Source organism: Mus caroli, unplaced genomic scaffold (genome assembly GCF_978045245.1).
Source record: "Mus caroli unplaced genomic scaffold, Mus_caroli_1 scaffold_11, whole genome shotgun sequence".
In the NCBI taxonomy this organism is placed as follows: Eukaryota; Metazoa; Chordata; class Mammalia; order Rodentia; family Muridae; genus Mus; species Mus caroli.
The window spans coordinates 104,477,590-104,490,776 of record NW_028227266.1 but is presented as its reverse complement, the minus strand read 5'-3'; the positions used below and the strand labels follow the sequence as shown (position 1 = coordinate 104,490,776).

At 46.4% G+C, this 13,187-nt stretch overlaps 1 protein-coding gene across 3 annotated transcripts in view; it reads right to left on the bottom strand.

The window, feature by feature from the left end:
• Positions 1–10,153, bottom strand: part of Pik3r4 (phosphoinositide-3-kinase regulatory subunit 4) — a 50,140-nt gene extending 39,987 nt beyond the window's left edge. The window contains exons 1-4 of one of the 3 annotated variants that reach the window (XM_085827967.1): positions 9,730–10,153; positions 8,177–8,950; positions 4,593–4,726; positions 2,333–2,915 (exon numbers count right to left, since the gene is read on the bottom strand). In XM_085827967.1, coding sequence (XP_085684093.1) covers positions 2,333–2,915; positions 4,593–4,726; positions 8,177–8,909 — 1,450 coding nt within the window. In that variant the 5' untranslated portion in view covers positions 8,910–8,950; positions 9,730–10,153. The remainder of the gene's footprint in view (positions 1–2,332; positions 2,916–4,592; positions 4,727–8,176; positions 8,951–9,729) is intronic. The other 2 variants (XM_021172057.2, XM_085827968.1) reach the window with 2 other exon arrangements.
• Between the last annotated feature and the right edge of the window lie 3,034 nt (positions 10,154–13,187).

The window sequence follows — 13,187 nt, the reverse complement described above, 5'->3', positions numbered from 1 at the left end:
ACCTACAAGCCTGACCAACACTCTTCACTACCCACAGTTCCCACTCCAACCTCTACTGTCACATGTGCTGTCACTTACCCGCTCTTCTCTAACTGCCATTCTATCTACTCCAACATCTGTAGAGGTGACCTGAGCTGAGACTCACAGCAGTGGGGATATGGAACCTGAAGAGGTCACCTCCTATAGTCAGGCAGGACCCCCAGTGGAGCAACAGGGACAAAACCACCCACAAAACTTTCAACCCAAAATTTATCCTGCCTATAAGAAATGGAGGGACAGGGATGGAGCAGACAGAGGGAAAAGGCAACCAATAATGGGCCCAACTTGAGACCCATCCCATGGGCAAGCACCAGTCCCTGACACGATTAATGATACGTTATTATGCTTGCAGACAGGAGCCTAGCATAACTGTCCTCTAAGAGGCTCCACCCAGCAGCTGACTGAGACAGATGCATAGACCCACACTCAGACAGACAGTATGGGAGGGACGGAGCTTGGGGACTCCAATGGAAGAGATGGGGGAAGGATTGAGGACTCCAGAAGGGACAGGAACTCCACAGGAAAAGCAACAGAGTCAACTACCCCGGACCCTGGGGGCTCTCAGAGCCTGAACCACCAACCAAAGCGCATACACAGGCTGGACCTAGCCCCCCAACCCCAGCACATATGTAGCAGATGTGCGGCTCTCTCTTTATATGGGCCCTGAATTACTAAAGCAGGGGCTATCCCAAAAGCTGCCATCTGTCTGTGGAATACTTTTTCTGAACTGGGCTGTCTTGTCTGGCCTCAGTGGGAGAGGATGCACCTAGCCCTGCAAAGACTTGATATACCAGGGTAGATATCCAGGAAGGGCCTCCACCCTCTCAGAGGAAAAGGGGATGGGAGGATGGGGGGATGGAGGAGGGACTGTATGAGGAGGGGATAGGGAGGGGGGCAGCAATTGGGATGTAAAATGAATAAACAAATAAATGAATGAAACAGGCTATTACAAATAATAAAATCACATGTCTTAAAGATCCCGAATTTCTAGGCCTCACTTTATGCCCCACAATACACAAACAGGAAAGACCAGGAACAATATACATTTATGGCAAGAAACCGCCCAACAACCGCCAAGCCTCTGGGGTTGTGCCTAGACATAAAATTAGTATCCTCAGACCCGTTTTCACGTATTAATAATGACAGGCAAATAATAAACAAGCTAATAAGCAAGTTGCTTTAGAAACCGTGGCAATGTCATCACCACATGTGTGCTCTACATTATGTGCAAAGACTTCCAAACAGAAGGTCCATTTCCGTTAGATCAGAGATATAAATTATGGATTATGTAAATGTCTCAGTGATACTTCCCATGGTGAAGTAAGTATTCACAATTAGTTCAAGGAGCTGAAAACATGAGTCTTTATTGCTGGGTTTTGTGGGTGAGAATTCGAAGTAGAAAAGGTAGGTGTCCATGGCACACACACACTCATCAAGATGCCACAAATCCTGAGCACTAAAGCAAGGGGAACAGGGACCTAACTCAGAGCTTCTGTCAACACCATGATCTTTTTCAATTGTAACCGAATGTTCTGCCCTGAAATAAGAGTGTTTGCTCAGGGAAACTCTGCAAAGGCTACCAGTCTGGATCAGGAGCAGGTTCCTGTAAACATTAGTCTCTGCCAGCTAAATGAACTATTCCAGGCCAAGCTGTCAGGATCCACACTGTGCACCTCCTCACTAATAATCCTAGTCACTTTAAATGCAAAGGAATATACAAAATCCAGCCCCAGGAATAATTAGCTATCAATATTAATATATACACATATGTATTCATAATTCAAAAATAAACTTCCCTGTACTGGCAGGTTTTGTGTCAACTTGACACAGCTGGAGTTATCACAGAGAAAGGAGCTTCAGTTGAGGAAATGCCTCCATGAGATCCAGCTGTAAGGCATTTTCTCAATTAGTGATCAAGGGGGGAGGGCCCCTTGTGGGTGGCACCATCTCTGGGCTGGTAGTCTTGGGGTCTATAAGAGAGCAGACTGAGCAAGCCAGGGGAAGCAAGCCAGTAAAGAACATCCCTCCATGGCTCTGCATCAGCTCCTGCTTTCAGACCTGCTTGAGTTCCCGTCCCGACTTCCTTTTGTGATGAGAACAGCAGTGTGGAAGTGTAAGCTGAATAAACCCTTTCCTCCCCAGCTTGCCTCTTGGTTGTGATGATTGTGCAGGAAGAGAAACCCTGACTAAGACATTCACACACTCAATTCCTAAAGAAATCAGGAAGCCAAGGGGTATGGCAGTCAGTACTTGAGAAACAAGGGCAGCCTGTAACTAGACAAGGAGCTCTTACCAGCGTAGGCCAGTCTGACGATGGTAGCGTCATCCTGGGCCAGGTGGGCTATGCCGGGGAGAATATACTCTGGGTAGATATTGACATCGTTGCGAGGAACCTCTTGGACAAGGGCAAGGACTTTGGTGAGTGTCCTCAGGGCTTCAGCCCGCACTCTCGGGACAGAGTCGTTGCTGAAATGCAGCAGGTAGGGCGTGATGCGATCCAGAAGGATCTCGACGCTCAGCCTTGGGGCCAGATGCAGAATGAGCTCCAAGGCGGCCAGTTTGGAGTCGCAGGACTTCAGGGTCTGCAGGCAGGACGTTATCACGGACACCAGGACAACCAGCCCGCTGGCCCTGGCCTCCCCTTCTGCTTTTTCTGGCAGATCATGTCCACAGAGGTTGTGAATAATGTTGCCCAAATCTTTCCGTATCACCAAAATCCGCTCATCTGCAGAGAGAAAGGTTTCCTTGGCGAACTGGGCCATGTAAGGCTGAAGGAAAGTATAAAATCTCTCCGGGAAGGCGTTGCCACGCTGCTGCTTCAGGTATTCCTCAGCTTCCAAACGCTTCTCGGGCTCACGACTAATCATCTGAGTTACCTACATGAAAGGAGCAAAGGGTCCACTTTAGAACATGACACGCAAGCCAGATGAACCCCACCTGAACCCCAGCACCCTGGCCAGCCTTCTTTTTTTGTTTGTTTGTTTTTTTTTTGTTTTTTCGAGACAGGGTTTCTCTGTGTAGCCCTGGCTGTCCTGGCACTCAGTTTGTAGACCAGGCTGGCCTCGAACTCAGAAATCCGCCTGCCTCTGCCTCCCGAGTGCTGGGACTAAAGGTGTGCGCCACCACGCCCAGCTACCTGGCCAGCCTTCTTGACTAATAACAAGTTTAAGGCCAGTTGGACTGCATACAATCTTGTCTGTATGCAAGCACATGGGCACACACACACACACACACCAAGTGAAACCAGATGAAAGTGACAAGAGTGAATCATGAGATCTAAGGGATTTGCTATCTCTTTGACCTTTTTTTAGAACTACAAACTAATTATGTCACCCATCGCCCTACAAGGCAGTGGATGTCACACACGAATGTCCACAGATATCCTGGTAAGTAAGAGGTCATGCCTGTTTTTCAATGTTTGTTGTTAAAAAGCAACAAACCTTCAGAGGAAAATAAATAGACACAATTGCACACACAAAGTAACACATGAGTCTGGAGGAAATTGCAGAACTCCTGAGATAATTTTCAGAGCCCCAATTATGAGTTCTGGTTTAAAGTACACTCCCACAAATCCAAAGGATTAGCACACGGCTTAAGTGTCGTTCGGTTGAGTTGAGAGGAGTTTAGCTGAGAGGAGAATCAAAGGGTAATGTAGCTCAAGGAATAAAAGCTGGCAGCGCCGCGTGAGGTCCTGTGTTAGATCCCAGCACTTCAATGATATAAAATAGTAGGGTGGAGAGACTCAGCACTGAAGAGAACGTGCCAGCTCCCAGCACCCACATCAAGTGGCTCACAACCCTTCCAGGGGATCTAATACCTCTGGCCTTTGCACTCACATACATGTGCGCACACACACACACACACAATCTTAAACAAAAATAGTGCAGAGTACTCTAAGACACCACAACCTCTTACGTGACCCAGAGTCACTATCACAGGGTCAGTCACTTTTAAAAGATGTCCTCACACAGGGACAGGCATTTGATCGGATGGCCTCACACACAGTCCCTCAGCCCTGTGCTACCATAACCATGTGACTGCGGGGCTCTCTTCAGAACAGCCCATGTCTGCCTTGATGGGAAAACACCGTTACTGTGCTCTGCTAAAGCCGATGCCTCCCTCTCTCCACGGCAGATGTCTGTCTGCTTCATTCCTCACGATCAAGTTCTCTCTAGGCCAGCCTCTCCAAAGCCATGCAAGCCCACAGGTATAGTGCACTTCCAATCCGCCCAAAACAGAGGGTCATGATTATCACAGAACAATAGATAGTGGACTTGTCTTTCTCCTTTTCTTTTTTAATGTCAGATGGGCTTTATGCCTGAGAGGGAAAAAATAGTGCATTTTTTTAAAATAAAGTATCAAAAGTGTATTTATTGGTAATAGGTTTTATTCCAGATTTGTTGTGGAGGACAGACTGGATGTCTTGCCTGTCATCCCAGCACTCAGAAGGCTGAGGCAGGAGGTCTGCCCTGAGTGAGCTAACAGAGTGAATTCCAGGCCAGCTAGGACACAGTCAGGTAAAACTCTATGGCGCGTATTTGTAGCATAGTTACCAAGTCTCTGATACTGCGATCTTCAATTTTGTTTAGCACTTGTTCAGGGAAAAAATGTCCGTTTCTATACGCCAGCAGCTGAGAGAGATCAAACAAAGGCACGCCTTCCGTAAAGAGCTCTGCAATCACGCAACCTGGAAAATCAGACACAGTTCCGTTAGAATGAGACGAGGAGGCCATGTGATGCTTATTAGAATTCAGAAAAGTCGGAATACTCCAAGTGCAAAACCCCAAATGAACTGAATTTAATGTGTACTGCAATGTAGGTCTAAGGGCTTGGTCAGCAGTGGGGAAGCATGACGCCAATCACTCCCTTTCCTCTTTCTTAAAACACACACACCAACAAGGAGCTTAACACCCATAAGAAACCCTGGTACAAATAGAGCACTCCGTTCATAAGAACTGCTAGCCAGCAGCTAGCCAGCTGCCCATCACTAAATAAGCAGTAGGTGCTGCCCGCCCGTAATAGGTGCTACCAGCACAAAGAGGTAAAAATCCCGCCTCAGCCAAGCTCCCGTCCTAGAAAGGAAGACAGAAGATTTTCATTTGTAGTGTTAAATATTACAAACATATACCAAGTGCTAAAAAATGTGGGAGTAAACTAGAAAAAAAAAGGAGAAATAATTAAACTAACATAATCTTCAATCAAGAAATTAAGTACCTACATTCCCAAAAAGCACAAAACAATTTTTTTTCCGTACAAAGCAATTTTATTGAGTCATTATATGACATGCAGTTGCCAAATCTCATATAGAGACCCTTAAATAATTACTTTACAGCCTTTGTACTTGACGGGTACTCACCCTAAGTACTAGTGAATGTTAGTTAGGCCTCTGTCACCCAGCAGTAAATCCTTTAATGCCTATTTAAAACTGCTAGAGCCACTGAGCACGGCAGCACACAGCCTTGATCTCAGTCGCTGGAAAACATCATTGGCAAGTGGATCTCAGTGAGTTCGAGGCCAGCCTGATCTACAGAGTTTCCAAGACAGCTAGGACTCCACAGAGACCCTGTCTCAGAAAAGTCAAAAGCAAACCAGACTGCAAGCTCCTCATCCTTTCTCTCACCACTACTTTCTGCACAGCACCGCCTTCCGCTGCCTGTCCATTATCGCTGTCCTCACTACAATGCAAACTCTATGTTTCCCCTCATTGTGTGCACGGAAAAGTCTCCATCAACTAAGCTAATTCTGATACATAATAAGCCTTCAGTAAATGTGTTAATTCCTAGTTATACAATGTTGGTTTCAAAGTAAAGGACTTCAAACAAGAGCTATTTTTAAGGAAAAGAAAAAAAAAAAATCAAGTTCTGAGGCCAATAAGATACATCAGAGGGGAAAGGCACTTGCCACCAAGTCTGATGACCTGGGTTCAATCTCCAAGTCGCACATTCTGGAAGGAGAGAACCCATTCATTCCCACAAGCTGTCCTCTGATCTCCAAACACTCCCTTGCAGTGTGTGTGTGTGTGTGTGTGTGTGTGTAAATAAAAGGTTATGTCAAAATAAATAAATAAATAAATAAATAAATGTAATATAAAATATTTAACCCATCACATGTAAGCAAGAAAGATCTGAGCAACACTGTAAGCCAACCAGATCTAAAAGCATCAGTATGACATCCTACCCATGACAACAGAATACAAACTCTCTGGAGCCTATAGATTTCGCACAATCTAGACAAGACCTCAGCTAAGCCACAAAAGGACTCTCAACACCATGGTTTAGACAAAATTTCAGTGTACTCCAAGGCTTCCTGTGTTGAACTCCATTCTCACTATGACAAGGTATGACGGCAAAAACTTAATCTGACAATGGTGTCAGAGGTGAGACCTCTGGGAAGTAATCAGAATTAAAATCCTGAGGGAAACCTCTGTGTGAACCCAGCGAGCTTCAACAGATAAGAAACCAACATACAGAGACACACATGTATACTCTACCCTCTGAAACGGAAGGCCAAGGTAAACACTGTCTTTTTAAAATCCACCTGGTCATGGTGCTTTATCTCAGCAATAGAAAAGTAGGCAAGATGACTCCTAAATAATAAATGGGGCAAGGGAGCTTGGGAAAAGTGAGGGTGGTGGTACATTCCTGTAAGTACACGGAAGGCCAAAGCAGAAGCAAAGCTAAAGATCAGTCAGGGCAATGTAGCAAGGGCTGTGATGTAGCTCAGGGATGCAGCGTTTGACTGTTAGTTAGGGGAGAGCCTGTGTTCCCTTCCCAGTGTTGAGAGGAAAATCAAAAGGAAATTTTACACATACACACATACACCATAAAAACAAAACAAAAAAAAAAAAAAAAACCTTACCGGGGCCCCTTTTACTTAGGCCTGGCTGAATGGTTCCTGCAGAGATGATTGCCAAGAAAAGAGCCATTCTGCCATCTGCAAGGTGGTGGTGGCCCCAACATCCACTGTCAACAGTCATAAGTGCATCTGTGGAGTGGGCTTCAAGAAGTGTGCCCCTCAGGCACTCGGAGAGATCCACAAGCAGGCCATGAAGGACTCCAGCAGAGCCATTTGGGCCAAAGGGATAAGGACTGTTGCATAGCATAGCTGTGTGCACTTGCTCACAAAATGTAATGAGACCTCACCAACCAAGCAAACGCTACCCTGCGCTACTCTGCAATCCTTATACTTGGCTCAAAATCTATACTAGGATGTGGTCTGATAGGTGTCAAAAACAGTTTAAAACTGCTTACAAAACAAAACAAACTCATATGGACCAGGGGATCTGCTCGGTCAGAAAAGTGCTTGCTTTGCAAGACCCAGGCCCTGAATTAAAACCCCAGAATCCACATTAAAAAAAAAATCTGTGTGGGATGGTCCAGGCTTCTAAGTCCAGAGCTGAAGACAGAGCTCGGATGATCTCTGGGGTTCACTGACTGGCCAGCTCCCTGCCCAGGGAGAGACCCTGCCTCAGAATAAGTAAGAGTGGACAGAGAATTTACCAGTACGAAGACAACACTGGGCGTGGTTCCTTGGGTACTGCTCACTGTGCACACACACACACAGACCTCTATGAATACACACAAATAAAACCTCCGTGTGACTCAACTAGCGTTCTGAGTGAATGCACAGCAATAAATACCAACGCTAAAAAGATGCCTTGTAGGAGCATCACACACTGCCTGAAACCAACTACCCCAGCAAACGCTAGTCCCTCTGTCGGCCTCAGTTTGAATGCCATCTCTAACGGAGGCCTGTTCTGACACTGCCTCTCCACCTATCACTCCCACAGAGGCTTACTTAACTGTGTGCTTCTATAACAGCAACTTGTGCTTATCCCCACCACGGCAAACACCCGGGGAGACATACTTTTTCTCTATCTTCAACCTGACAGGTAGCCTCCTCCCATGCCGCCAGCATTGCGTAGTGTGTGTTCTGAATGTTTGAATGAGTAAGAAATATTTCGAATTTTCTCACCACTTCTGCATGTCCAATGAGGACATCGTGTATCTGTCTGAAACCGTCTAAGAGGGCACAGCAAGAAATCTTTGAAAAGCAGGCAATTTACACAAAGCCACGTTTCTGTTTGGCAGTAAAAAAAAAAGCTATGCAAGTTAGCTGATCTGACTGACTCACGCACCTGCCGAAAAGATGTCCATGGCTCTCTTCAGCTCTCCCCGTGCTCTCTGATTGCTATTCAGGTCGACAAGCGGGGTTGAGGGGTCTCTCATGTACTCTAACTCGGTGGCGAACATCCCACCGTCAACGAAGCGCTCGGGAGCAATGTAGCAAGTCCTCCTCCTCGAGGTGTCAAAAAAATAGTTGAAATCCGCTGGGTTGTCCTCGGGAAGATACGTGGGCTTAAAACTGGCGAAGTCGGTTAGGAGGACCCAGTTCCAACTGGTGACCATCACATTCTCTGTCTTGATGTCTCCGTGGCGGACTCCAGATTTGTGCGCTTGGTCCACGGCTGTGAGGATCTGGAAGGCGATCCAGCGCTTCTCGATGTTGTTCAGGAACGGGCGGGTACTGATGCGATCGTAGAGGTTGTCTCTCACATACTGCCGGAACAGCATGGCTGCTTTCTCGGACGCCTTTTCAGCCGCTTTCTGGAAGGGGAGGCAGTTCTGGGCGGAGTGGAGCCTGATTTTCAGTTCCTCCAGCTCCTGTTTATAACTAGTTAAGGGTAACGTGGGGTCCTGAATTGCGAAGACCTTCACAACCACCAGGCCTTCCCGGTGCTTGGCTCGAGCGACTTTAAAAAACCGAGTGCTTCCCAGGCTCTTATCATACTCAAAGTCATGGATGTCTGAGAAATAACTCTCTACAGACAGGATCTGGGAAGGAGCGATACCAGCCAGCTGATTTCCCATAGTGCCCAGCACCTCTGGATCAGCAGCTTAACACAGAACACCTGTGTAAAAGGATGGCGCGGGAGAGAGAATATTAAAATGGAAAGAAACAAAGAAACAGTGAAATCGCCATTATTTGGCCTGTTCCTAAAAGACATCTGTACTGTTACCTACTAAGTGTGTGGATGTGAGTCTCAAATCAGTCTCAAATTCAGAAAAATTTATCTAAATAGATTTTATTACTTTTATCTAAAAAGATGGTGCTACTTCATGTCATTCTTTCCAGCCGCTAAACTATGTTTAATTACACACATGCCTTCAACATTTTATATTTTTGAGATAAGGTCTGTGTAACCCAGGCTTGGCATGGAACTCTCTATGTAGCCCGAGAAGTGAGTTTGAACTCCAGAGCCTCTAGCCTCCACCTCCCAAGGGCTGAGATCCCACCATGCCCAACGCGATCCCTTCAACATTAAGCTAAAAATGTTAAAAACTTGCATTCACTGTCTGATACTATGAAAGTCGCAAAAGTACCGGATGCCTCGGTCCTTGTCCGAGAAAACTAGTTTACTTGCAAGTAAGAAACACGCTAAACGCTTAAAAGAACGAATCACATGATACAAACGGATCATTTAAAGTCCTGGGAGGGTCAATCAGATCTATAAAATTAGCATCAACTGGGCCTTGCAACCTCGCAGTGATATCTCCCTCCTCCTAAACCAAGGCAAACTCCTCCAGTTTGCAACAAGAAACCCCGCCAGAGACATTCAAGAAAAGTAAGCCGAAATGCACACTGCCCCAAGTTACCTAACCCCACATTTTGCAGGAACTGTCTCCCTACCCCATAGTTGAGCACTCAGGAAAACATTTACCCCAGGCCTCTGGCAACTCAAAAGTCGCTGAAAGATCCCAGGGAGGTCTTGGCAGAGCTCCGAGGGGCTTGGGCGTGAACGGAAGCCGGCCAGGAGAATGTTTTCTGTGAGGGGTCTTCTTTCAGACACGGGACCGGGGTAGTTGGGGCAGGAGCGCAGAAACGTCCGAGATCTAGAGCTGGGGGTGAACAACTGGGAGAGCAAACACACTCGGGACTCCGGACACCCAGCAGCCTCGCTGCCGGCTCCTCCCCTGCCGCCCTGGGCCCGCGCGGGCTCGAGTCCCCGGATCCCAGGGCCTTTGCACCAGCCCTGGACAGGGACAGGGACAGTGCCCGTCCAGGAAGACGACTTCACCTGCGGCGAACGCTGAACTCCCGGGAAAGCCTCCCGGTTGACCTCACTTCCTGTTGAGATCGGAAGTGACGGACAGAGGCTTGAGGAAGCGTTCAGTAGGAAGCCGGTTGCTAGGTAACAAGGGAAGGAGGCGTGACCTCGCTGCCCCAAGCAGGAGGTGTTTTTCTTCACTAACTCTGGGACCAATGGCTCTAAGTAAACTTACCCACGTACTTAGAAAAGCTAGCTCCCCCACTAAGTTGGATTTCAACTTCATTGAGTGAGAAGCTATGTGTCATAAAGTTCGTCGGTTTAAAAAGTGCACAATTGGGGTGACACGAACCTTTAATCTCGTTACTCAGGAGAGGTAGATGGATTTGTTAGAGGCTAGCCTGTCTATAAAGAGAGATCCTCTGTCCAAAAAAAAAAAAAAAATGTATGTTTGTATGTATGTATGTATGCATGCATGCATGCATGCATGCATATTTTGTATGTACACACACAAGTTATCTCGGTATGGCAGAGCCAAAGCTGTCATGGCTTCACGGCAGGAGTAAATCTTGCAGTGAACCTACGCAACACCTGGCATTTTAAGTCAACCATTGGTTGGGGAAGTGTATGCACCCTACCTCTCTGTGATAAAGACTTGGCTTCTAATGTATTCTAGGAGAGAAACACTTTCTTCAGTTGACTCCCTACTGAGTGCCCACCAGACTCCAATGGATAGCCCCAAACTCACTGCCTAAACTCAGTGAGTCTTGGAAAAAAAATATTTGAAAGTGCTGGTTAATTAACGGTGGAGGTATTACAGTAATCACATTATACATGTATAAGACTGTCCAAAAAAATCAAGTTAAAACCATTTTTCAAAGTGTCAAGATTGGCTGGTTTTAATTCTTTATTCATTCTATTTTTAAAAGCAGGGTCTCATTCTGTATTTCAGGCTAGCTGAAATACATCCCCCTGCCCCAACTTCCTGGGTGCTGGAATTACCTGGGTGCATCATGGTAAAAAGAATGGGTCTTTGCTGGAGTTGTGTTCTAATTTTCTTGCTTTTGCTACTGTGCTGGTTCGAATGAGAATGGCTCCCAAAGGGCTGTATATTTGAATATCTAGTCCCTAGTGGGTGGACTATTTAGAGGACTAGAAGGTGTGGCTTTATTGGGGGAGGTGTGTCACTGGCTTTGAGGTTTAAAAAGCCTAGACCAGGCCCAGTGTCTCTCTCTTGCTGCTGCCTGTTGATCAGGCTGTAACTCTCTGCTCCTGCCTGCCAGCTGCTAAGATTGATCCCTGCCAAGGTGATCATTGACTAACCCTCTGGAACCTTAAACTGTAGCCTCCCATAAGCCTGAAGCAGGCTAAGCCAGAACTTGACCTTGCTGCCACTAAAGAGATTATCTAGGGTGGAGCCTTCCTCCCTGGAGCACTGTATTGTTCTGCCACTGCCGCTGTTCCCCTTCAAGATATTGCTACCTGCTGAGAGGCCCCAGAGCTATTCTGGAGACTACACCCTATTCTGCAAGTCATCACCTGCAACTGGTTCCAGGCTCCAAGGATGGATTGGCGGGAATGGACCCCCCCCCCCAAAGCGTGTCCGCCATTAAACATTTGAACCTTGATCAGAACCCTGTCTTGGTTCCATCTTCCTCTCATCGCCTAGTTTCCCTCTCTTTCAGCACCTGCCTGCTATTCAGGTGTACCCGTCCTTGTGAGCCGCTGGACAGCTCGCAACATTAAGCAAGCCGCTTAAGAAAATACTTTTTTTTATAAGTGTTGCCTCCCCAGCACCAAAGAGGAGAGGGAGAAAGCGGTTGTTTTTAATATATTTTTACAGAACTATAATAGCTATTATCTGTTTCACCAAAAAAGAAAAGCCTGAAGCTGTGAGCTATCCCTCGGCCCCTCAGCCTTTGCATTCTGAGAAACTGCTAAATTATTTTCCAAAGTGCACACAGCCTTACATCCCCACCAGCACAGTGTGGGGCTCCTGATCCCTCTGTGTCCTTTCTAGCAATGACATCATCCATTTTCCATTATTAGAGCATCTTGGTGGGTACAAAGTGACATCTCCTTTTGGTTTCATTTGCAGTTCCCCGAGGACTAATGACATTGAGCATCTCCTCATGTACCTGTTGCCCAGTCGTTCGTTCATCATCTCTGGAAAATGTCTACTTAAACCCTTTGTCAAAGCCTTAGATGTAGCTTGGTGTTTGATTGTCTGGCCTGCTTGAGACTTAAAGGTCAACCCCCTGGAATCTCAGAATCAAGTCATAAATACTTTGAATGTAATTGATTTTTCTTCTTTTAAAACTTTTTTAGGTTTCTATGTATGGATGCTTTAGCTGTGTGTGTTTTTCTGCACCATATTCATGCCAGTGCCTGTGGAGGTCAGAAGGAGGCATCAGATCCCTTGGAACTGGAATCACATGTTAAAGATGAGTGTGAGCCACCACATGGATGCTGGGACTCAAACCCAAGTCCTCTGCAAGAACAAGTACTATAAACCTCTGAGCCCCCTCTGAGCCAGATGTGCATAGTGGTGCGGACCTTTAATCCCAGCACTTGGGAGGCAGAGGCAGGTGGATCTCTGTGAGTTTCGAGGCCAGCCTGGTCTACAGAGCAAATTCCAGGCCAACCAGGGCTACACAGAGAAACCCTGTCTCAAAAAATCAAAACCGAATACCAACAACAACACTGAGTCATCTCTCCAGCCCCAGACATTTTAAGTTTTAAGCATTCTTTATATGGAGTCAGGCATGGTGGCTTGTGACTGTTCTTAATATGGGGTCAGGCACATTGGCCTGCGACTGTAACCTCAGTGCTCAGTGGCAGATGTGCTAGAATCAAAAGATCCAGGCTTGGCCTGGGCTACATACATGAGGCCCTGTCTGAAGGAAAAAAAAAAAAAGTTTTTTTTTTTTAATGTATTCAAGAAACACAAAAGGTTTAAATCCAAAGCTGAATTGTTTTTTAAGCATCCCTGCCAATATTCCTTTCACTCTTTTTTAACTCAGTAGGCAGCACTATCGATGACTAGGCTCCTCAAACTATAAATCTGGAAGTTGTTGGGGCATCTTTGGTACCTTCTTTG